A 26,828-nucleotide genomic window follows, 5' to 3' on the forward strand; every position below is an offset into this window, starting at 1 on the left:
GGGACCTAGTGGCTGCCTACAAACTCATCAGGGGAGATCAACAAATAGGTAGAGCCCTTTTCTCCCCAGCACCACCTGGGGTGATGAGGAACAATGGTAATAAGCTGATGGAGAATAGGTTTAGGTTAGAGATCAGAAGGCAATTTTTTACAGTTAGGGTGGCCAAAATCTAGAACCATCTTCCCAGGGAAGTGGTCCTCGCCCCTACCTTGGGCAAATTCAAGAGGAGGTCTGGGGTCTTGTGAACCTAGCTTTAATTCCTCCTTTGGCAGAGTTGTCAGGCTAGATGATCTGTTCAGGTCCCTCCTGACCCTAGCAACTATGAAACTATGAAACTATCATTACCATTTCAAGTTTCTCAGTCAAGCATTAGAAAAAAGAAATGCACAAAGTAACTGTTGAAGAACATTAATTATTATCTTCATTATCATTATTCTTAATGATAATAGCAATAATAATAAGCAACATTATTAAATGGAAGAACTAGATAAATTAGATTATATTTGAGAAAAGTACAAGGCCTCCTTGTTTATAATTTCAAGGCACTGTAATACGTGAAAACTTCGGAGAAATGAACTCAGGGACTGGAAGCATGACAAAAATGACTGTAACTTCACTAGCACCTCTGAATGTCAGTGGAAGTGGGTGGCAATGGAATAAATGTGGCTGCCACTTGACAGAATGAGAGAGACATTGTACTAAGTTTCCACTTTCTTAGAAGACTTCTGGTATTTATATCCTTTTATACTGAGAAGTCCAATCATTGCACAATGCAAAAATGTTGAATATATGCACTGTATAAATCAAAGAACATTACATGGCTATCCAGCAGAACCAGTAAAATGTAGACAGTTTGTCATTGTATGCAAAGTACTTCCTGATTTCAACTGTACCTTCCACACTAAGTTTTAAATCAGGATCAAGTCAACCATTGAAGACCGCATGTCAGTTTGCCAATATTACAACCCTGTAAATATTATGAAAATACCTTCAATTATACCACAGTACTGCACCTATGTTACAAACTAATGAATAATGAATGATATGTGGGGGAAAAAAATCTCAGTGATTATCAGATTTTTATCAGGTTGTACATTTATCCCTATAAGCTGAATATTCAATTGAAAGAATATTTTATTAGGTAAATAAATATCCACGCAAATATATTAATATATTTTGCTTCAAAACCAGCAAATATATTAATACTTTAAACTTTTCCTGATGATACTTCAGCTCAAAGTAAAATATGCATCTGAATTAGAAGTCAAATAGCTCAAGAAAGAAAAAAAACTCAGTGAGTAAGATTGGCTATGATTAGCTTATGTTGGATACAGTTATATCAATGATTTTGTCCTACAACATTCAAATAAACGTAATTGGAAATCTAATCTTTACCAAAGAAATTCATGAAAAATATGAAACCTATTCTACACATTACTATGAAGATGACAAATTGCTGGTTATGAAGTATGTAACTTGTAACATTATAAATACAGCAGAGAATGCAGTTTCACTGCTTATTAAAATGCAGTGAAGTACACTAACAACAAAAAGATCAATATTTCTTACTTTGGTTCACCTATCTTGATACCCGGGTGTTGTGTATAGGCATGGGAATGTGTGCTGGGAGCTGATTTAAATGCCATGGGACAGATAGGACACTTGTAGAAGACTTCACAGTGAGAACCTTGAATGTGGGACTTGAGGGCAGCCACATCAGAGTACACCACATTGCAGTGTACACAGCTGGAAGAGAAGAGAAAGAGAATCAATCTGACATAATACAAAAATATTCTAACAATAAGTGTAATGAAAATTGGTTTTGAGGAGACATGAAAGAAGGAATATCCTACCTGAAAAAATCTTATTATTTTTATCCATTTAAATTCATAAAGTTCAAACCACAAGTTCAGAGATAACAGAAATAACAACATGTTTATAGACTGATAAAAGCAGCGGGGGGAGATGATATGCACTTAGTGTATAGAAATCCAAGTTACCTAAAGAGGATACAATTGTCTAATGGCATCATGCTAATAAAACATATTTCATCAATCAAATTATAAATAAAACCTCTTGAGAGCCCCAATTGGCTTAGAGTGAAGCTCCAAAATAAATGTTTAAGTAATAAGGAACTGCACGACGAACTATATTGCAGTGTAAATACTACTAACAAAGACAACTTTAAAAACAGCTTTCCTGTATTTTCAGTTTTAATTATAACAAAAACACTCCATTAACTGAATTAGTAGTCAAATCAATGTTTGGACGGAAAAGAATGAACTTAAATTCAGGTTGACTAAACTATTGATTTACAATAATTTCTATTCATTAAGCTGTAATCCTGGGTGCATTTTTCTAATATAGACTCTTCTAGTGTTAATATCTTTTCACAATCCATTTGAACTTAAAACAAATGAACAAAAATTGAGTTAATATAAGAAGATAGGAACTTCCATACTGGATCCTGCTAACAGGCACTTTTAGCTCAGCATCCCTTGTCCAGCACTGGTCTGCTATAGATCCTTTTAGAAGCTCCAAAAATGCACTTTTTGTGTAGGCAATTATTGAATAACCTACTTCTATAGGAAAGTTCTTATTTATAAACATAAAGGCTTACACCCCCTCAAAATTGTAATCTGATTTAATATAAATGTAGAGGTTTTTATTATGCATATAAAGGTCCAATTATTTTTGACACCTGCTATCTCAAACTCACTGTCCTCATCACAAGCCAATTATTACATTGCATTAAAAATTTTAAAAATCCCACTACTGATTGTAAATGTACTGCCTTTACATTTCTCTGCATGACACTTCCTTTTTGATACCATTTATTATTTTGTATGCCTCTGTCATGTTTCCACCTATTCATACCTTCTTTCCTCTCTTTACACAGTCCTTACCCTTTTCACCTCTTCTTATACGGATTTTTCTATGCTTCTTTTGTCACCCATTTCTGAACTTATTCTCTGTCTTTATAGCCATTTAAAGATATGGTAATCTTACGGTAGACAGATAGCACAATATCATTAGAAAAGTATGCCTTTTTAATATCAAGTCAAAAGAATTAAGAAACTTTGAAAAGTGAAAGTATCTCATTTTTAGCACTTATATCTCAGAAACACTGTCTGAAGTGCCTCAACTTTTCCAGAAAATGTCTTCTGTAGCATAACAATATGCACATGACATTTCAAGTGATTTGAAGTCAGAGTGGGTTGCAATGAAACTTATGAAGAAAGTTAACTTTTTTCAAACTTACAGAAAAACTATTTTCCCTTCGTAACAATACTTTCTGAATATGTCTCTTTTTATAACCCAGTTTCACATTAGTTCTACTACTGATGTGCTATTCGTATCATATTCAAGAAAGGTTTTCTCCCTTCTAAACTAGATTTTTTTTCCTCATACGAAATAAAGAATCCTCAAATATGGGCATCCAATAAAGCTAAGGACTGAGTCTATCAGGATACGGAGACATCCCAACTCTTGAAAAACAGCAGCCTTTTCCTCTTAGACTGAGAGGAGCCAACTAAAGTGAAGATGAAAAGCTTCAACTAAATTAGTTCAATCAACTAATCTAAATTGCTGGCAACAGGTATTTTGGAAAGGCAAAGGAAATAAATGTCCTTTCTCAAGAGAAAGCTTGATGTTGATGAGGAAATTCTGACATTTCTAATGAGGAAGAAGGTAGCTTCTTGATATTCTTGGGTAGGCTTACAGCACAAAGACAAGAAAAGGAGCTTTGATGAAGGCTGTGGTGAGGAATTCATGAGTTTGGCAAGGGTCCTGAAGAGGAACCCTGGAAAATTTAGCAACACGCTTGAGTCGTGGCATAGAAATTCTGAGGACTCTTTTGGTTGCTGCAGCTTTCAGGGTAGAAGTCAAGAGTCTCTGAGTCAGAGGTAAGAGTCAAACAGGTACATAATTCAGCTTTCAGAGACAGCAGAGCAGAGAGGCCAAACACATCAGAAACCTAAAAGGTAATGATGACAACAAGATTAAAAAGTTCAAGGTTGCTTGGGAGAAGGGGAAGGACAGAGAACATAATTTTTTTTCCTGTGAGAGTTGAAACCCTGGCCTAGGCTGAAATATCTGTTGTACAGATACTTCCACTCCACCCCAACTCAGAGCAACCTTAGATGAATTCTGGGCGTCCTTGCAAATGAGCTTCATTTCTTTCAGGGCAAAAGGAGCATGGACAGCTAATAGGATTCTCAGTCACTCTGTAGCTTCTGCATGAAGCCAAATAAAATATCCTGGAAGGCTGAAAAGCCCTTACAACAGTCGTTTTTAGCTTTATTTGTTTGCAGACCCCTAAAAAAAATCTGAATGGTAGTGCAGACCCCCTTGAATTGGAAGTGTGGTTATTCACATACTTTTGATTGATCAGTCATCATTCATGGACCCCTTAGACACAGTCCGCAGACCCCTGGTTGAAAATCATTGCCTTCAAGTCAGTGATAGGATCTGGGAAATGGAAGAATCTTGTCTTGGTGTTGGACCCAGTTCTGATGAAAATCTAAACCAGGGCAGGATTGCAAGGCTGCTAGGTACTTCTCTGTTAAATCCCAGATAATTCTCTAATTCCTGTTCTCTTACAAAGAGGGCAGCTTCCCAGCTAGAAAATTTTGGAATAAGGCTGAAATTAAGAGTTAAGAGAAAGAGCATTTCCATCAGACAGTAACAATGAACTTGTTTATAGTGTAATGGTACATTCAGCAATACAGGTACATTTGAACTTCCCACAGTGGGGAAGGAGAGAAAAACAGAAACTTCCATAGACTGGTCTGCAGTGTGCTCACAGGCAGGTGGAGTATACCCATGTGTATATAAAAGTTATCAGCTCTCAGTTAATAAAGGAAATAATTAAAATTATTTTACCAGACACTAAGTCTGTCCAAGACGCAGCTTATAAGAATTTTAATGAATCTAAATTAGTAAAATATGGATGAATTCTGTAGCTTGGAGACTGTGTGTGCCCTAATTGTGACTCTTACAGCTGAAACAGTGAAAGGTGAAATTAAAAATATTCTGATTTAGTAGCATACATGAACAAACACATACCCCAGAGCAAAGCTGAATTCCAACAAGGCCTTCTGTTGTACTACTGTTAGCATACTCATGATGACTTTAAAAAAATGAAGGAATATACTATACGAAACTTTCACAAAACACCCTTTTCAGTCGGGGTTTTATAAAACATAGAAGAAAACTATTTACATATAAATTTGCATCATATTTTATTTACACGTATGTAAACATGATACTAACCGAAAGCCAACCCTCCGTGTGTAATGCAGGCAGTTCTTAGTGACATGAGTCTGGAAGTGGACAGATCTGCAGATTGCTCCACATTCAGGGCACGTGTATGGAGATTTATGCTGATGAATTCTCTGGTGTGATGCAAAACTGCACTGGTTAGGAAGCAGCATCTGGCAGATATTGCATGTCTTCTAAATGATAAGCCAAAACAGATAAAACAAATGGTTTGGTTCAACTGTATAGGATTTCTTCTGTCAAGTACCATAAATATATGAAATGAAAGTTTTGATACTATGGCTGCGACACACTCACAAGGGCAGGAAAATTCGAGCATAAGTTCTAAACCCAAATCTTTTGTAGGACAAAAGTCTTAAACTGTACATTCTGGGCCTGATTCTCAGATACAGTGAAACCCTTTTATACATCACTCTGACAGTGGTGAGTAGCCATATGATCTGGTGTTGCCTTCAAAAACCTGTCAAATCCTACTACATGGTTCAAATGAGCAGACAGCAGCTATTCAGTGAGTATAAATTTAGTGTAGACTTTATTCATCCTATCAGCCAGGTGATCAGACTGGCTGAAAGCAGGGATAGTGCAGGGTTAAACACAAACTCAAAAATGTATCTCTATTCTACTCTTTTTATACATTAAAGTGCTTACATCAAGCATCCAGCATTGTATATTACTACCTACTTTCTTCATGATCACATTTGGTGTCGTACATCTTTTACAATTTACTGATTAATAAACTTGTTCAGCTACAGTATCCTCTACGCATGTGTTGTCTCAGGTTGTATTGTATCATTCTATGTGCTTTCATCTACTATTGTAGTTTGTACTGATTCCATCCATTTCAGGATGTTCTTGAACAGATCCCAGCTGTTCCGATAAACTCTGCTGCCTTTCACAGACCATATGACCTCCAAGCTTTTAAGTCTTCCCGGCCTGTCTTACAGCCAGTGTGGTCCATGTAAATTGCATTTACACCCACCTTAAAGGAGCCACTGTATAACTGAGAATCAAATTGCTGTTAATTCAAGGTACCCTAAAAAAATCTCTCTCACCAAAATACAATTTAACCAAGGAATCTTTAATATCTCTTTTTGTTTGATTTAAATTATAACATCCATTATGCTACCTAATTCTGTATATTTGTTAAAATAAAGGTCTTTAAAAAGAAAAGTAAAAAGATTATAGACAGCTTTAAAATATTTATGAGAATAAATGTAAATAAGCATTGCATATGTAAATAACTATAATTATGCATAATATTTATAAAGCAGGCATTGCTTTCCCAATCTTAACAAATTATTTGTTTTTCAAAACATTTAAAAATAATAAAATGAAGGCATGCCTACATGTTCAATTAATGCAACTGAATAATCTCCAGCACAATTTGAGCTGGAGAAAATTAATCTCGACATCACTGTCTACACGTGAATTTAAGCACAGTAATTTACTCCGCCGTCAGATAATACCTGTGTTTGGCAGGACTATCCAATGGCACTGAAAATTAGTCTACACTGGCCCAATTGCCATGCACATGTAGACAGCAACGCTTTACTGTGCACAATGTGCAGTACAGTAGTCTACTGCTCAGTAAAGCGCATACCCTTTTAGTACTTATTTAGGACTGGCCAAATCAAAATGTTCTTTGGTCTGAAATGTAAATTTGCATAAATGTTCCTTGAGTTTCAGTGGGACGTATTCATATTTGAAAATAAAACTAAGATTATTTAATAACACTTTAAAAAACGAGACTTGCATGCCTTTGGAAGTGTTGACCGTAATGGGTTTTAACAATGTTAAGTATGATTTAGTGAATATGAAATAAAAATAATTCTGCATCAATGTGTAACACAATCTTGGTGGTCTACCAGTTAAAAACAACCTATTGCAATTAAGAAATTACTGTGTCTTATTTCTTGCTATAAGAATATACCCTCCATAAATTTGGGCATCATATGATAATGACCCCTTCTTCAGTCTGCATCTTTGACCTTTGAATAAATGGATTTTGAAGAAAGATATCCAAAGCGCTACCCTAGGATCCACTGCATGGTCATAACAATAGAATCAAAACTCCAACTAAAAACACAACAGTAAAATGCTACAAACAGCTGTCATACAGTAGATTCATGTCTCCTGCCAATTGTGTCTGTGCATTCATGCAAAATTAGGGCCTGAATCTACTTCAACTTAAAGAGTTTGATACTTCAATGGTAGAAGGAACAGACCATTAATGGTTACTATAAAAGGCAAGAATTTTTTAGTAATATGTTTTATTGGACCAACTGTGTATTTGGGAGGGCTACAGAGAAGCTTTTGGGTACCAGGTACCCTTCCTCAGGTCTCCTTAAGTTGCTTAAGGAAGGGTACTTGGTACCTGAAAGCTTGTCTCTCTCTCTTTCATCCATAAAGAAGGTCCACTAAAAGATATCACCCACAAACATTTTTGCCTCTTGCATATTTCTTGGACTATCACAGTTACAGCATCACTCCAACACTATAAAGATAGCATAAAGGGGATAGATGGTTTGCTTTTAAATGGAATATTAGTAAAAGGTATGTACTAAAACAACAAGTGAAGCCGTTTGAGAAGCAAGCAGCATATTTTATATCAGATTCCTGCACACTATTTTATTCCTTTTCAAACATAGTATCTCAGTCTAAATGCTTTTCATGGGGCCACCTGCAAGCCCAGGAAAATTTATTTCAAGTAGAGCTATTTCAGGGAAGAACGTTAATAGGAAATATCTTGAACTATACCACAATGAATACAGGAATTCATTTTTATGTAGTTCATTTTGAAGGTTTATTTTGTGATCATCATGGCCCTGTGTGTTTGATCACAGCCTCTTGCTAAAGCACATGACTCAAAAGTTCTCATTATGGCAAGATAGTAAAATTCAAAATTGATCAAAACAAATGTAAAGCAAAGAAATTGAAATTGTTCCAATTTGTGTCTGATATCAGCACAATGCCCAGCCTAAAAGATAAGCAGACAGTCAGGCTATCCATTGTCACATGGAAGACTTAAGAAAAACAGCCTGTGGGGATCTTGAAGTGCTGCCTTGGTAAGGACATTTTCTATATATTCCCAGAGCGAATCTGTGTTCAGACACACCAGAAAGTTCAGTTTAAAAAGCCAAATATTTGTTTGAAACTTTCATTATTAAAAGAATTACTTTGGGGTTTTAACTTGTGTTCAACTCAGGCTTAAGGGCAAAAGCCTGACTAACCATAACTCTACTTAAAATGTTCTTACCACTTTTTTTGAGCTTCAGTACCATTGCCACAATTTATCTTTTGCCATCTATGTATTAATAAGCAGTAATACAATAGTGGAGAATCTGGAGTTTTCTTTGATAATTTAAGAAAATGGCAAAACAAAACTTCTTATTCCAATAAGAGAAACATATGGATTTTTCATATTCCTTCCAAAGCATCTTTGCTTGCAGCACTACAAAAGAAAACCTGGATGTTATGCCACAGAAAAGCCATACACCAAACCCACCCCACTAAGTATATCTGGTTTGGGTGAGAGCAAGCAATCTGCATAATTAGTCTACAATCCTTTAGCAAACCAGGGTGTCACAAAACACCAGTGCTGCTGTTTGTCAAAGCAGCTGCTTTGCTCCTTTAACAAGCATAGAAAAGATGTGTAATTGCAGCTGCTTACAGGATAACAGGAAGAGGAAACAGCTATGGATTCAACAAGCCAGCACTTCCTTATTACTTCATGCTGGGCTTAAAGTGGGCATTAACTTTCAGTTCATTCATTCCAACCCACACAAAATAAAGCACGATTAATTTTTCATTGCAATAAACATTTTGCATGTTTGTATGCAGTCTGGGAGCAAGGTGGAAGAGACTTAGAAGAGAATAGTGTTGAGGACAATAAAAATCCATAGGATCTGAGAGTCCTAAGGGGCATGACTACATACCTGCCATAAGAGCTATCCAGTTCTCTTTCTAAACCAGCCTGACATAAACATTTGATAGCCTGATCTACTGTTTTTTTTCTATGCAGTCAGTTTAGTTTGACCCCACAGACAGTTACACATCCGAGGGGTCCTAGTGAGTGTAATGGCACTGTTTACATGAGAACGGTCATTTGTGTGTCTACCTGCAGCACTGCATGCTGAATTAGCCAGGTATCAAGGCTGTTTACGTGTTGTCTTCTCATAAAGGAACAATAGTTATTGTACCCTAATGTAGGCCATCTTTCAGGTTCAAGTTGTTAGTCTGTTTGCTTGGTTCACTATAATGGGAAACTTACCACTAACAAGATATTGGTAAAAAGTAGAACAGCTACTTTTTAGTTATCCAACTAAAACATAGTATTTTATGTTGCAAACAAAACAGACACTGAAGATCACTGGGCTCCCATTAAGACTTATGGTGGCTTTATTTGTTTCCAAAATCCAAGTCATTCTGTGTCCACAATTGTTCCCTTCCCCCGACCCCCCATTTTAAGCCTCAGTGATTTTTTCCCAATATCCTTTCCCCGCCCCCAGAAAACAGTGCTGACAACTCATATCATTGAGCAGCCTCACAATAGTGAACGCCAGGCACAAGGAAGGAGAACAAATTCAGTAAAGAAATACAATTTCTCTTTCAGGTTTCCAAAGGAAAAAAAATGTTAAACTATTAATAAGTACTTAGATAGTGTCCTACTTTAATTAACATTATTCCCTTAGCAGGGCTTATACGGATTGATGATGGGACAGAAAGAGATCCTGGTAGGAATATATGATGTATTGCTGTTACTAAAGCAGTCATGTTCATTGAAAGCAGCTACCATGTTGGGTATTCAGTTGCAGATGTAACACTACAGTACATAATAAAACCAACATAAAAAACTGGATATGGAAAAGGGCATTGATTGGGTAAACACTTTCAAATTTTTGAAGAGGGTCTTGCAAACAACACATATAATACCTATGTTTATTAACAGTGTCCCCTGTAAAATGAAACAAATTGATATCTGCTTCTGTCCTTTCACTGACAGAAATAAGGGAAGGTGATGCAGAGAAGACCATTATTTTTTTAATCTGAAAATATAATGTTATGTAACCAGATAATATGCCCCTTGTCCACCCTTCAAATTTGTTCTCAGGTTATAAGCAGTATGGTACCCTCCTTAAGATTTTCTGCCTTCATACCTGCATTGTATGCCAGTACTTGTCACTCTGCCTAATCATGTTTGCATTAGTGCATTCTGGGAAAATCAGGGGCACTGTCCCATAGTGTCTCCCCTGGAGAGGAAAATGTACACAGAGCACATGAGAAAAGGTATTAGGGATTAGCTTACTGCAGAGAGAGCAGGGAGGGAAAAGCACAAAACAAACTGATTGTACAGACATGGTTAGCCTACCTGGCCCATGCTACAAATAAAATTTAACCCCCGCCCAAACCTCAGCATGCTTTTCTGCTCACCGCTCCATTTTAGTCTTATCTTGTCCTCCCACCCCATCCCCACTTGATTAGTTTATTTTGTCCACCTGCTGTGCTCCTCTCTGAACGGTGCACTATAAGCTCCAGGAGGCAAGGACAGTTACAAGACAAAGCAATTGCTGCCAAGTCATATAATTCACACAGCCCTGGATTCACTTTTCTACACCCTTTACATGCACCCTTATTGGAGATGGTATGAACTAAGGGGCTGTTTCACCCTCATCCCTGCAGCTCAGCCCCCAAGGCGTTTTTACGTATAATGCAGAGATCTGACACAAGCCATCTGCGACTGTACTACCTGTGAATTTCACACGAAATGCAGAACTAGAGCACCTCTACCCTTAGCCATGAACTTTAATATGAAAATTATTGTCCCAGGGCACTCCTGACTCTGAACTTGCTTATTGGCTCTCAGCCTCCCACACTATAGGAAGCTGCAACACCAAGTCCAGATAAATGCTTTGAAATACAGTAGAATACTTTTTAATTGGCACACCCCAGTGGAAATCCAGCTATACCAATTAAGTAATTGTCTCAATTATCACAGGTTAATAGAATACATTGTGCACTGGTTTACATTTACTTTTATTTAATATGTTTCTCTTAAATTATGCAACATACAAAACACTTCTAAACTCTTATTAAGGTAATTTAACTCATTTTAGCAATCACAAGAGAGAAAGGAAACCATAACAAGAAAACAAATGGTCACACAGCAGGATATACATGCCAGCAAACACCACTTTTCACTTCTATTTTAAAAAGACCTGCAAAGCACAGCATGCATGTCCTTTAAATGGAATTAGTGTGTGCCATTTCATCATTGCCTAGGGTCACCAAAGCACCAAGATAAGTGACTAGATCACTTATGGTGTTACATCACAGAAAAAAAAATTGAAACCAACTCAAGAATGAATCAATCTTAAAACAATAATCCCCATAAGATGAATGTGCTATTAATGAGGGTGCCAATTAAGTAGATTCCATTGTATATTTAAATTCCAAAGCATAGGAAAAATCACTAAAAGGTTTCAGTGAAGGGTATTACCAAATTCAGTATCATAACCTGACGTTTTAAGGAACTTAAATATTATTTTCAAAAGATATCACTATAGACTTTAGATTTTGGGGTCTGAATGGTATAAAACCTTCCTAAAATTTTTTTGAAAACACTGACATCCACTACTTCAGTGTTTTGTTTTGTTTTGTTTTGTTTTGCGGGGGGTGGGAGCTTCCTTCTATTTCTCAAATTTTATTTCAAGCTTGTATACTTTTTCCTCAAATGAGGTTCAGACAAGAATTGTCTAAGGTGAACAAATAACCACATCCAAGTCTCCTAGTCTTATTGATGGAACACTGGAATTTAAACAGAAGATACTCTACTTGTCCACTTGTATCTGCAGCCTGCTGGAAATGGGTAGCAAGGGAGGTCTCATCCTGGAAAACTTCATTACACTCCAAACACTTTAGGCTATGTCTACAGAGTTTTGATGGGTCTTCGTCTAGAGGCATAGCTGGAATAATAGGTGTACTTGCTGGGGCTGAGATTACTGTCCCAGTTATGCCAGACTGTATTTTAGTTACAGTGTGTGTGCCAACTCCCACTGGGCTTTGAAGAGAAGATGCCACAGTATTGCTTGAAGGAGATGCTATCATTTGATCTGCAGGGACTGGTTTTAAAATCAAATGGGAGCACTGCATTACAACTCCTTTCTCCTTATGTCCACGAGCATGAGAAAGAAGGCTGCATTTATTGTAGAAAACTAAATTTTTTGTACAGTGGTTACATGTGACTTCAATCCGCACACTCCTTCTGTCGTAATGCTGCGTTAGGCTCTTTTCAAGAGCAAACGAGTCCCCGCATTCCAGACACTTATAGCCACGCGTTGGTAATGTTATCCCTGCATTAGCAGGAGGGCTGAGGTTTGGGATGTAAACTGGGACAGGATTGACACTACTCAGCACTTTATTGAACGCTTCCACTACAGAACTCTGTAGAGATGACACCACCTGGACTCGAGACACTTTTTTAGAAGGCTGGGAAGCAGCTGCAGAAATTATTGCCTGCTTTATTTGTTGCTGAGGTTTTGTTAGCACTTGGCGTAGTTCAGAGGTGGTTTGAGCACCTTGAGGCAGAAGATTAAGGTTGGCAAGATGGACAGTCTTTGGCACAAGTTTAGCACTAGCAAGGCTCGATGCTGGCACCACCACAGTTTGCTGCTGTATGGCATTGGCAGCTTTTATAATGGCACTACTAGCACTCTGCACAGAAGCAGCAGATATTACTGTGGCTTTCACTGTTGTGTTGTTAGCGAGCTTCAAGTTAATAACTTGCGACCCTGCTGTTTTCACTGCTGACACTGGAAGGAAGGCAGTAGCCACAGGTTTAATAGTGACCTGTTTTGGTGTAAGTTCTGCAGAGGCAACTGCATTGGTGACAACAGCTGACTGGAGAGGTGCTCTAGGAGGAGAAGAAAGAACAGCAGCAGAAGTTGGTGAAGAGAGGAGAGATGTCATGGAAGTTACCATCGCAGCAGTTTGCTCTGGCTTCTTACCAGAGTCCAGATCAATTTCTGGCAACACCCTGGTAACTGTTCTCTTGATCTCCCCAGAGGAAGTCTTGATGGTTTTTATGCGAACTTTAGGAATTGCTGGTGTTGACCCTGCAGGAGAGGATGGAGACCCTTTGCTACTGTTTTCACTTGATACGCTCCTGGGACTATCAGGTTGTTTTATAGATGTTTTTTTAGCACCATCAATGAGACTCTGAGATTCAGGTGATTTCTCAATAGACCGGGGACTTTCATTCATATCTTTTGGTAACGGAGAAGATTCTCCTGAATTAGACTGTAATTCCTTATTGGTGTCTGTAGCTGCCTTTTTTGCACTCAGTGCTGCAATTGCAGCAATACATGAAGAAAGCTTTGCTGAGGACTTCGCTTTGGACTGTGAAATGCTGGGAAGATTTGTTTCCCCTCTTTCAGTAACAAGTTTTCCATCATGTACCCTGTTTTCAAGAAGCTTTTCAGAACTGTCTTTCAGCATCTTATCCTCTACCTTTCGAGCTTTGAAAGGCTCATAGACACTTAAATTCAAAGAGTTTGTTTCCATATCTCTTTTGACAACTTTGTTTTTATCCATACTACTTGAAGCTGGAATTCCAGCTTTAATCAAGTTTTCTCCTCCAAGTGACTTTAGCTTGTCATATTCCTGCTGAGAAACCGATCCAGTTAGCACGTTTGCTCTGAAGTTTGCACGCATCTCTTCTTTATCTGGAGGATCATCCACCTCAATTTTTTCATCATCATCAAATTCTTCAGCACTTGAGATAGGGCTAAATTGGTTGAAAGCTGAGTCCTTCAGAGTCACTTCAGAGGCTGAACCATCATCTTTAAGAGACTTCCCATCATCTTTGTTGTAACTGTCAAGGGCTGACACTGTTAGAAACCCATTATGTAAGCCGTTGCCTGTGGAATGGTGGCCGTCCTTATCTACTCCTTCAGAAGAATCTATGTTACGTACATTTTTCACAATGACGCTCACACCAACATCAGATGATGATGGTGCATGCGAATCTTCATCTGTATGAGCATTCTGTTTAATGTGGCTCTCGTGATCATCATGTGCAGACTCAAGAGCTGCTTTCGGATCGACCATGTCTGGTATGTCAAAGGCTGCAAGGAGGTCGTCAAAGTCTGGGGTCTTCATATCCCCCATGGTCATGTATTTGTTTGGGAGCAAATCTATAAAACAAGCAGAAAATCTATATCAGTACCTTCAAGACCATGTTATACACAACTTGTACATATCAATATAATTACTGACCATTTATAGTGCTTGCAAATAGGTTTGTGAAATTCTAATTCACCAGTGAATTTATAGATATGTTATAACAGATCAAGAATCATGGAATAGTTCATCATGACTACACTGTGAGACCACTACATCTAAATAATTTGGGGGTTTTAAAGTTTTCATTTAATTCTGGGCTTTTTGCTTTTGAAACACTGTTCTTACAGAGTACAGTATGTAACATGAACAGAGGCATACATAGTAGGGTTGTGCAAAGCTTCATTAGCCAATTCAATTCAGAGGATAGTCAGCTTGATTCAGCAGCCAATCTCCGAATCCAGATTGAATCAGGAGACCCATTAATCTCTCTGACTTGAATCGGAAGCCTCCAAATCAGTTCAGAGAGATTCAGAGATTCAGCCATAGACTGCACAGCCAGGCACCAGGCAGTGCCAGTGGGAGCAGCTGGGGGAGCAGCCAGATGAGCCCCAGCTTGAGCTGGCAGCCCCGGGAGAAGCTGTGGAGGCTGGGGGGAATGATTGGGGAGCTAGGGGAATGATTGAGAGCTGGGGGAAATGATCGGGGAGCTGGGGAATCAAACCAGGAGCTGTGGGGAATGATCAGGGAGCTGGGGAATCAAACCAGGAGCTGTGGGGAATGATCAGGGAGCTGGGGGAAATGACTGGGGAGCTGGGGAATTGAACCGGGAGCTGGGGAATCGAACCAGGAGCTGGGGGAATGATTGGGGGTTGAGCAAATAAACAGGGGCCTTCCCCCCAGCTCCCGGTTCAATTCCCCAGCTCCCCAATCATTCCCCCCAAGCCCCAATCATGGTGTGGTGAGGCTGCTTGTGGTGGGGTGGTCCCCAGAAAATGCCACACCAGTGCCTCCCTAGCGAAAGGTGAGTTTGGGGCACCTTATAGCCTCCACTCCCACATCTGGTGGGTAACCCAGTTGCAGGGCCAGGCAGGGGGCCAGGCATGTCTACGGACACCTCAGCCCCATGGGTTGTAAGGCCCCAGTGAACAGAAGTCTGAAGAGTGGTCCCATTAAAGGGGTGGAGGCCCCAGTGAGGGGGCATAAAGCTAGGCCATGCAGAGTAGGGTCATAGGGGTGAGGTGAAGGGCTGTGTATTTAAGTGCAGAGTAGGGTTGCAAGGGTGACCTGAAGGTTTGCATACAGGCCAGCCCCAAAAGTAGTTCAGAGAGTAAGTCCAAATGAGGGGTGTGAGTTTGGGCCTGAGTGAGAAGGTGAAGGAGTAGCCCCACTGAGAGGGTGGAGGAGTAGGACCCTCAGATGTTTTGAGGCCAAGTGTGGGTTAGAGGTTAAGAACTTTGGATGCCATCTGCAAGGCATGGGACATGGTATAGGGGAAGTCGGAGCTGTGTATAACACTTCAGGCATTGGGGCACTTAATGGGCAGCCTCCCACGTTATTTCATCAGTCATTGATACATCAAGGCATGGCAGGAAAATTTGGCCTGCCCAACTGTCTAGGTCAGTCTGCCCACACTACAACTGGCCTCATGAGGACCCCCTGTCGCATACAGCTTGACCAGAGTGAAACAGACTGTTGGGCACCTAAAAGTTAATAGGATCTTCTCAACACCACAATAAAACCTATTTCCAGGAGAGCCCTAAATGGTCCTGGTCTCCTCCTGAAGATGGGCTACTAGCCACATCTTCAGATTAGGCTTACAGAAATATGACTCAACAAAACATCAGTAAGTTTATTTCTTTTTTGCTGAATAATTTAAGTTACCATTTTAACATTGCAAAAGTATTTACTATTCCAGTGTTCTTGGGGGCAGTGAAGCAGAGAAAGTGACGGAGGCAATAGGATAGGACATAATGTATGCACATTTTAACAAATACTTTGCATACCAGAATTATGACTTCCTACTAGTGCGACAAATCAGTAAACTGCCTGCTCACTGGTGCTTCTATCTGTAGCAACCATTGATCCTCTCAAATCATGGTGTATGCATGAGAGCCACCCAGACCTTCAATGCACATGCCTGGGCAGGAATTTTTGGAGTGGAGGCTGCCTAGACCTTCCATCCTCCCTTTAGGCCACTGGGACAGAATCCAAAGACCAGACTGAGTCCAGGTGTTTGGTGCCTCCATAGCTGTAGTTGTATAAGCACCTGGGAATCAAACCCAGGTCTCCTGTGTAGTAGAGAAGTGTGGTCCCACTGAACCAGATGGGACTTCTTGCTTCTATCTATGTGTACTGAAATGTCTAAGCTATTGTTTCACTTTTTCATGCTCAATGCATCCGTGTCCAAATAAGTTTCCGATCTTTTGAAGCCAGCAAACTCCTGAATCAGCCATGACTTACTTTGAAATGTTCTTGTATGAATGTATCAGAATTTCAACTGGAGCAAACGAGTATCACTTCATTTAAGTCAACCCTACATTATGTTGCTCAAACTCATCATGTCAGCAAGCTGATTTAAATGTATAGCAACAACAATAAATATCAAAGCTGGAAAAACAGCAGTACCATTATATGAGGAAATGGTGAGTCCTCATCAGTGATACTGTGTACAACTCTGATCATCTGTTTTCAAGAAAGATTAAATCAAACAGGAACAACTACAAAGAAGGGCCATGAGGATGACCAGAGAAATGGAGAGCCTATGATCAGAGGAAAGTAAAAGAGCTTGGCTTATTTAGCCTAAGAAAACAAAGTGAGGGATAGGATTGCTCACACGAAGAAGGTTAGGTTGGAATTACAAGGTTACTAAAAATCAGACATATGAGATGCTGTAATAACATTCAAATAGGTATAATGGGGTTAAAAACCCTAACTGGTTTTAAAATGGAGCTTCTTCATACATATGGAAGGTAGTATTTACAACATGGTTGCCTGTGATAGCAAAGATCAAGAATGGCTCAAGAGATCCCTTTCCTTCCCTCTTGTTTCTAAAAAAAGTAAAGCAACCTAGACAGGTATTTAAAAGTTTAAGAGGCAGGCCTCAGACTTTCTCTCTGAATTCCAGTATACTGAAATGCCACCATGACACTCAGATTTCTTCCGATTGTTAGCTTCAAAAGTTAGGACTTTTGGTTTTAACCAAACTGAGCTAAACTGGGTGCATCTACATGTTCATTAATGGGTCATAATTACAGTGCATTAATTTTAGTACCTGTAATGACAGGTACTAACTTAATGCACAGTAATTGGTGCTACCGAGCATTAGTGCAGATGAACACTTTTTATAAGAGGTACACCAATATATTAGTCACATATCAGATTGGCACTGATAAAAGGAAAATTAACATTATTGGCAATAAGCTTTTTTTGGCCAGTGTAGGTGAAACTGTCACCAATAAATGCTGCATGCATGTGCGCAGCCACATACATGGCAGGAATGCATCCCAGCAGCTTGGAGAGCAGCTTCTGGCCAGTACACCTGTTGGCTGAAAGAGGCAGGAGGGAAGAGGTGTGGAGGGGTAAATCGAGGCCCCCATGGTGAAGGAAGGAAAGGGGCAGGGGCAGGCACTGGGAGCAGGATGGAGCCATGGGTAGTTCATCTGGGGGGTGTGGAAGGGGGTAGGTACATACCCCTGGGAGAGGCCTGGGGGCATGTGCCCCCCAGATCTGTCCATGGTGCAAGGGCAGCTGCCCACTGTAGGCTTAGGGCCAGGGGCTGCACCATCCTGTTTCCAGTAGGGGCTGAGTCGGGACTATGCATGAGGGAGATGGAGGTGGGGTAGGTGGCGGGGGGGCTACAGGGCGGGCTGCAGCTACCCCAAAGTTCCCTGTAGCCACCCCTCCCAGTGCCACCAGAACCTGCCCCAGCCCAGCCCAGCCCCCCTGCTGGGAAGAGGCTGGCACAGCCCCTGGCACTGAGTCTGCAGCAGGCAGCCTGCCCTCACCCTGCACACAAATCTGGGGGCAAGCATGACCACCTTGCCTCCTCTGGGGGTGCGTGCAGCAGTGGGGATTCATGCCCTCCTAACCCTCCTCCCATGCCTCCTGGATGAGCTACCCATGTGATGGCATTCACCACCCTGGTTGGGCAGTGCCTACCCCTGTCCGAATCCCTCCCTCACTGTGGGGGCCTCGATCTGCTCCTCCCCATACGCTCTGCCCCTTCCCCCCAACCACAGGCTTACTCTCCAAGCTGCAAGGCTGCATTACTGTAAATCAACTAATGGATTGGTATTGGCCAATATGACTGGTTAATAATTGCCATTGATATCAGCCAAGAAAATCTTTATCAGTGCACCCCTACTTTTTATGAAATGCTAATGCACAGTAGACTAAATCTACTGTGAATTAGTGCAATAGCACAGTTTTTTCCAGCTGTGCTAATGCACCGTAGAATTAGTCTTCTGCGCATTAAGCGTGTTGTGTAGATGCACCCACTGATGCTTAGCTCAAAATCTGCTTTGGAAACAGATTTAGAAAAAGAGTCAGAACACTTGGATGCTGACCCAACCTACACTAGGCTCCCAATTAAGTTTAAAAATCTGTTTAAGCTTCAATCATTTTAAAACCAATATGAGAATTAGAAACTTCCATTGGTGCAGAATAATCCATGATTCTTGAGAGTGAGCTATATCTGGAAGCAATAATGGCTAACTGAAAAACTTCAGTTGTTTCACCAGTATCTACAAGGAACCATCTAAATGTGCTCCACATAACTTATTTAAAGAAAAGGCACAGGGCATTGAATTGGTTTAATAACAATGCACATGCATCATTTATGCTAGGGCTGTCCAGCTGGTAGCCCATGGGGGATAAATGGTGGCCCTCAGGTTCCCACTCAGCCGCCACTGCCTGTCATCACTCCAGCTGAAAAAGCCCCTCTCCCTGGCTTCTCCTTTACCACACAAGGAGATAGGGTAGTGAACTGCGGCACAGTCTGAAGTTTTGGGAGAGCCTGAGGCCCAGGACACCTGAGAGGTACAGTGCAGCAGAGTAGCTTGTGGCTGGAGAGCCGAGTGAGGCACCCAAGTGAGGCCCTGGGTGCATAGGGCATCTGTTTGTAACGGTGACATCCTTCTGCCTGTGCCACTCAGGATAGAAGCCATAACATAGATAGGGAAGGGAACGGAGGACATAAATAATTGTACGTAAAGTTTTCAAAGGCCATGTAAAGGTGCCAAATTTCCACCCAGAGAAACTATACTCTCCTGTAAGTAATTGCCAGGATACAGGCATTCAATCAGTTTCTCCTGGAGAAATGCGCTCCATGCATGCGAAAGACCTTCTAGTTAGACACCTGGAAGATCTCCCCTGCAAGAGCTGCACTAGAATGAACATCTATATACTTGACTCTTCCAAGATCAGAAGTCAAGCAGCAGCTTCCTCTGTGCACTCCACAGACCAGGCAGGACTCGTTCTGTGGAAGATGGGGGAACATTTCTTTCATAGACACTGGGGTGGAAGGAACCTCATGAGATCACTGGGCCCAGCCCCCTGCCCAAGGGGCAGGAAGTCAGCTGGGGTCAGATGACCCCAGCAAGATAAGCAACAAAACACCACTCAAATGTGTCTAGAGTAGGTGCCTGCACTACTTCTGGGGGGGGGGGTCTGTTCCAGACTCTGGAGACTTGGGCAATAAGGAAGTTTTTCTTTATGTCCAGTCTAAAATGGTCTTCTAGTAGTTTGCGACTGTTGGACCTAGTCTTCCCTAGGGGAGCCCTGGTGAACAGATGTTCTCCCAGGTCCTGATGTACTTATAGACTGCCACCAAGTCCCCTCTGAACCGACGCTTTTCCAAGCTGAAGAGTCCCATGTCTCTCAACCTGTCCTCATAAGGCCTGCTCTCCTGACCTCTGATCACGCATGTGGCTCTCCTCTGGACTCTCTTGAGCTTCTCCATGTCCTTTTTGAAGTATGGAGCCCAGAATTGGACGCAGTACTCCACCTGTGGCCTCACCAAGGCTGAGTAAAGCAGGAGAATGACATCTTGGGTCATGTTTGAGATGCACTGGTAGATGCAAACCAGGGTTTTATTTGCATAGGCAGCTGCAGCATCACATTGGTGGTTCATGTTCATCTTGTGGTCAGTCATGACCCCCAAAACTTTTTTGGATGTTGTGCTAAAGAGTGAAGCACTGCCGAGCCTTTAGGCATGGTGTGGGCTCTTTCTCCTGAGGTGGAGCACCTTGCAATTCTCTATGTTGAAGGTCATTAGGTTTTCATCCACCCACTTTGCGAGCCTAAGTCGGCTTGAATCCTCAGCCTATCCTCCAGTGTAACTGCGCTTCCCCACAGTTTGGTTTGCTTTGCAAATTTAGCCAGTCTGCTTCTGACACGAAAATCCAGATCATTAATAAATATATTAAAGAGTACTGGTCCAAGTACTGAACTCTGAGGGATGCCATTGGTCACCATGCACCACGCTGACTTGGTTCCATCGACTATCACTCTCTGTGCTGACCACGGAGCCAGTTCCTCAGCCGTTGGACTGTGAGGTTGTCAAGGCCACAGTTCTCCAGTTTTGTCATAAGACTTCGTGGCAGACAAAGTCAAAGGCTTTTTTAAAATCTAAGTATATGATGTTGACGTCAACCTCGCCCCTCCCTCCCCCGTCCAGGTGACGCATCACCTGGTCGTAGAAAGAGATGAGGTTGGTCAGGCATGACCTACCCATAATGAAGCCATGCTGGCTGTCTTTCAGGATGGCACCTTCTGTCAGCCTGTTATTGATAGATTCTTTGATAATATTCTCAAAGATCTTTCCAGGGATTGAGGTAAAACTGATTGGCCTGTAGTTCCCTGGATCTTCCTTCATTCCTTTCTTGAAGATAGGCATCACATTGGCCCTCTTCCAGTCTTTAGGAACCTCACCCAAGTGCCACAACTTTTTGAATATCCACGCCAATGGCCGAGCTGCGATGTCAGCCAACTTCGCACACTTGGGTGCATTTCATCAGGGCCTGCTGACTATGGATGTCCGGTCTCTCAAGGTGCTCCCTCACAATGTCTTCACCAAATGTAGGCGTATGGTGACCTGTAGCGTATGGTCAACCGGATAGTCAAACGCAGGCATATTTCTCCGCAGCTCAACTCCTCCTGATCAGAGTCAAGCTGCCACTGCCCCTCCTCTCTTCCGCTGATCCTTCATGAGACCAGGGGAAAATTGCTATCCTGCTCCCTTCCCTCTCAAAGACCAGGAAGGGAGGGGAGGAGCATCTCCCGCTCACACATCCCCAGACCAGGATACTCCAGTCTAGGGGGCACGTGAAGAGACTCTCCCTGCCTTTCCACTTCCCTCTGGGAACTGGGAGGAGTGCAGCAGCCACCATTTCCCACAGCTACCCAGATGATCCCAGACTGGGGAAGAGGAGAAAGGAGGCAACTTTGAGCAGAAACAATTGTATGTTCCTCTCCCAGAAAGAATTCCACTGCTGGAAGGTTTCCCAGATAAGGTGTGTCAAGACTGGATTTTTTTCAAAGCTGAACTGACCATCCTGCTATGACATGGGCTACAGGCTCATTGCAGAAAATATAAACATGCATCCAGTGACAAATAACGTGTTTTATAACTGTATTCGTGGGGATGGTCATACATTTCATTGTTGGCAAGACAGTTCCATTTTAAAGCATCTGTCCTATATTTTTGGACAAATTAATCCTTCTGTCCTATTTTCAGTGGCATATTAAGTATAAGTGTTTAAAATGGGACCAATGTGAGAACACAGGATTGTTTCAACACTTTGATCCTTTCCCCTCTCCTTCTCTTCCTCCACATACATGCACACTACTTCTGGCATACTCAGCTGAGATCAGGGCTTGGAAACAGCTGAGCATGAGGGGGGAAGAAGTGGAATGCCCCATTTTGAGGCTAAGAAAATATGGTCACTTTATGTACTTGGTTCCTAGATGGTTTTATGATGGACACTGTCAAAATGCTGAGGCAGATGCATAATACAAAAATCCAAAGAGGGAGCATATTTCTTCCTTGTTTGACAATTTTAGGAGGGAAAGGGGGTTAACATGAGGACTTCTACTTCACATCCTCCTGCATTCCCCCCATGCCCAACCATTAGTCACTGCATTGCAACATCTGACTATAGTTTGTAAGGATGGAATTGTTGCTCAGCAGAAAGATCAGAGAGTCTGGAAACTTGCAGGAGGGTTTAAAAGTCAGTTTAAATGTCTATTAACATATGCATGCTAAATGTTGTAATTGCTGAATCTTAGCAGTACTCTTAGCTATACTCTGAGCAAAAGTTGGGTTTTTTTCAGGGAAACAACAATGAAATTATTCCCAGCTGTTGTCTAGCTGAGGCCACTAATATTCAGTAGTCTACCATCTTATATCAGGTTTCCTGCTAGGGATTTTGAAAATACTGTTAAAAAGAAAAATATTTTTTTCACTTCCATCACATGAACTCAAAAACCCTTTGTGTCATAATGGAAAAGGCTCCAGATATATTAGAACCAGAAGTTAGAGAAGTGAAGGTACCTACAACTTCGAAGGCCTGCCTTAATCACAAGTCCCATACTCCATGTTGCAGTAGTCATAACAAGGCTTTAAGTTAGACAGGCAGAACAGTATCAAATACCATCATCGGGCGTGTCCAGATGAGCATGCATATGCCTGTTGCCTCGCCTCAAACCCCTTTGAGGCGGGGCAACAGGCATGTGCAGGAATGAAAAATTTTAGGAGGGAGAAATTTTAGGGGAGAAAATTAGACCCCTGGATATCCAGGGGTCCAAAAAAACCCCACTCCATAACAGAGTGGAGCAAGGCACAGTTCAAGACTGTGCCCAGAGCCAGTCCTCCAAAAGAGATGCTCTGGTTTTGGCCAGAGCGTCTCTTTTGTGTTCCTGCTGCCCCTGGTGCTGTCCAAGGTGAGTTGGGGGAGGAGGGGGTTCATGGGTGTTGGGGGAGGCAAGGGGTGGCAAAGGGATACGGGGGGAGTTGGAGAGTAGCGCGGGGGTGTTCCTGGGTCTGCAGGGAGGGGGTGAGGACCTGGCCCAGATCCCTGAGGCTCACTAGTCTGGCTTTGCACTGGAGCATGTAGCGCTGCTCTGGGAGGCGCGCACAGGAGCCATGCCTCCTGGAGCACTGACTCACTCCAGTGCAAGGCCGGACTAGCGAGCCACAAGGGGCTGGGCCAGGTCCTCACCTCCCTGCAGGCACAGGGGGCAGAGGCGGGAGCCGGCCCTGGGGCCCAGCCCATGATGACAGGAGCCGGCATGGCATGTGGTTCCCACGTGCTGCGCCAGGTCCTGCCACAGCTGGGCCCCTCCAGCTGCAGGACCTGGCCAGGAGTGCGGCGACCATATGGAGCCGAGCTGGGTCCTGCTGGCCCTGGGGCTGCTTGTGTCGCCTGGCAGTCAGGCAGCACGAGCAGCCCTAAGGCCAGCAGGACCCAGCTCAGCTCCATATGGTCTCTGCATGCCAGGCCAGGCCTGGGAACAAGAGCTGCCTGGGGCCAGACCTGGGAACAAGAGCTGCCTGGGGCCAGGCCTGGGAACAAGAGCTGCCTGGGGCCAGCAGTTCGCAGCTCAGCTCCACTGCCAGGGACCATGCAGCTTGTGTTCCCAGCCCCAGCCTGGCATGTGGGGACTGTGCGGAATCCGGCTGTGTCCTGCCGGCCCCAGGTGGCTCATGTTCCCTGGCCCGGCCTGGTGTGCAGAAACCGCATGGAGCTGAGTTGGGTCCTGCTGGCCTTGGGGATGCTCATGCTGCCTGGCTGCCAGGCGGCACAAGCAGCCCCAAGGTCAGCAGGACCCGGCTCAGCTCCATGCAGTCACCGCACGCCAGGCCTGGTCTGACAGCTATAGGAAGGGCCCAGCCGCAGTGGGAACCGCATACCACGCTGGATCCCGTCAGCATGGGCTGAGCCCCAGGGCTGGCTCCCGCCTCTGCCCCCTGTGCCTGCGGGGTGGTGAGGACCTGGCCCAGCCCCATGTGGCTTGCTAGTCCAGACTAGCGAGTCTCAGGGATCTGGGCCCAGCCTGGCTGGGCTGCAAAGGGGTCCCAGGACCCGGCTGGGCCTGGCACATGGTCCCCACATGCCACACTGGGTCCTGTCAACATGGGCCCAGCCTGGCTGAGCTGTAGAGGGGTCCCAGGACCCAGCTGGGCCTGGCATGGAGTCTCCGTGTGCCACACTGGGTCCTGCTGCCACAAGACCAGCCTGGCTGGGCAGCAAGAGAAGCCCGAGGGCTGGCAGAACTAGGCTGGGCTTGGCGCATGGTCCCCCCGCTGCTGCTGTTAAAGGTTAGTTATGGGCCTTGGGCAGGGGGGCTGGGGTCCTGTGGGGAATAGGGGCTGTGGCCCTCCAGGGGAGAACCGGGAACCTGGGCGGGGGGGGGGCATTCCATGTGCTGTGTGGGGGAGGCTGCACCCTATGCAGGCCAGGGGCTGCACCCCTCCTGAGCAGCCCTCACACAAGGTCCCCCACATCCATAGTGCCCCCAGCAATTGCCCCACTCCTACCCACAGACCAACCCACATCCCTCCACATCTACCCACCTGCCTTCCCCTACACCCCTTATCACCTCCTTTCTACAAACACCACATCCCCTCATCACACACTGATCATATATGAAGAAAACCAGAAGCACAGATCAACACATAGGTATTTAGAATTTATTTTTTCATAATGATAGAGACACTGGTAGGCTTCCAAATTGCTTTAACATTGTAAATATACCAGTAAAGCTTTACCCAAGTTATCACTGTCTCTCGGGGGGGGGTGTGTGTGTGTGTGTGTGTGTGTGTGTGTGGGTGTGTGGGTGTGTGTGTGTGTGTGTGTATAGAGTGGTTTTTTGTTTTAAATGTAGATGAACATGGATTTTGGGGTATTTTAGAAAATGGATTTGGGATGCTGCTGCAGCAGTCCAGCTGGCACAAGGGCTAATGTCCCCAGGTATCAATTGGCTAGGCCCCAGAAGCTCCAGAGAGTGAGTAGCCCCAAGCTGCTTGCCAGGGCAGTTTTTTGTATGGATGGGGCCAGGATAGGGCAGGTTTTTATACTGCTGGGGACAGCACAGGTGCTGCCCCAGGCTCTAACTCCCCCTGGCTGCAGATCTTGGAGGAGCCAGGCAGCATTATTTTGCCCCAAGTGGCACAATTTGCTCCACACCAAAGTACATGTGCAAGCACATGCACTGAGGCAAAAAGCCCCAGCTCAAATTTGCACCGCTTCTATTTCAGCTGCTGCAAGTGCATGTGCTTGCATGTGTGCCCATCGTGTTCAAGGCATATGGGAAAATACTGCACTGAAATCCAAGGAGAAAATAGTCTAGAAAAACAAATTCGGAAGAGTGGAGACGTTGACCAACTACCAATGGAACAAAGTTTCAGTGCAATGGAAGAATCCAGAAACATTAAAATGGATCACAGATGCTGTGGAAAGTGAAATCACTGAAGAGAGACGATTATTATATCCTGTACTTTTTCTGAGAAACATTAACTTGCAAAACATTATGGGAATATGGGAATCAGAAAAGATTTCTTGGTGGCTGAAACTATCAGAATGAACTGTGTCTTCAAAAAGTAGTGTTAGTGACAAACATCATGATAAAAAACTATAGGCTGGAAGAAGGAGATGAAGGTACGTGAAGGGGGAAGAGAAAACAGAAAGTTGAATGCACAAGTGACAGCACCAGGGGGTAACAGCAAAGAGAGTTTCCAAAAATAAATGAAAGTAGGAAAAGCACTTCTATTATGAAATAAGACCTGCTTAAACCTAGGATGTCTGAATAAAGACTCTGAACTCAGTTTTAACAGCTTCCTTTAGTGATATGAAAAGAATTTTGGACAATTAGGAAAAAATGGAGTTGTAAAAACAAAAACAAATAAAAAGTAACAACATGGTTATTTGAAAAACTGTACCTCTTATTTCACTTAACTAATATGCATATTTTTCTAATCTGTACACTATTTCTTAACGCATCTTTTCTTTAATAAGTAAAATATAGCTAAGTATTATAGTGAGTACTCATTATTAAGAGCTCATTCCTTTTACAAAACATACTAGTTCACTATAAATAAAAACAAGACTTGTGTAAAATTGTCTTGTAAGTCAGGATATTTGTTTGTTCACTTAATCACAAATTTACAAAATGTGTTTTCTCAAATGAAAACTTTCAGCCACTAGAGCTAATTAGTGAATTCTACTGTATTCAAATCTGGTGATCCAGCTAAGATGCATTTAGAGCATTAAGGAAACCTGACAAATAATTCACCAAACCCCTCACAATTTGTTTTGAAAAGTCAGAGAATTGGAGGTCAGGGAACACACCAGGCTCTGGACAAAACACAGCAGCTGCTATATACCCTTTCAAAATATCAGGGAAGGGAAGGATGGACAAATGAATGCAAA

General features: G+C 42.6%; 1 protein-coding gene across 9 annotated transcripts in view; it reads right to left on the bottom strand.

Annotated features, from left to right (window-relative positions):
* The window catches only part of ZNF532 (zinc finger protein 532), an 88,956-nt gene that overhangs the window by 39,087 nt on the left and 23,041 nt on the right, over positions 1 to 26,828 (bottom strand). For 8 of the 9 annotated variants that reach the window (XR_002100341.1, XM_019531737.1, XM_019531734.1 and 5 more), the window contains 4 exons: positions 12,112 to 14,471; positions 10,437 to 10,529; positions 5,275 to 5,456; positions 1,570 to 1,746 (listed from right to left, as the gene is read on the bottom strand). Coding sequence is in view for 8 of the 9 variants with exons in the window: in XM_019531729.1 (XP_019387274.1) it covers positions 1,570 to 1,746; positions 5,275 to 5,456; positions 10,437 to 10,529; positions 12,112 to 14,471 (2,812 nt within the window). In the remaining variant the exon portion in view is untranslated. The remainder of the gene's footprint in view (positions 1 to 1,569; positions 1,747 to 5,274; positions 5,457 to 10,436; positions 10,530 to 12,111; positions 14,472 to 26,828) is intronic. The other variant, XM_019531736.1, reaches the window with a different exon arrangement.

This window comes from Crocodylus porosus, unplaced genomic scaffold (assembly GCF_001723895.1).
Source record: "Crocodylus porosus isolate Cpor-Errol unplaced genomic scaffold, CroPor_comp1, whole genome shotgun sequence".
Lineage (NCBI taxonomy): Eukaryota > Metazoa > Chordata > Crocodylia > Crocodylidae > Crocodylus > Crocodylus porosus.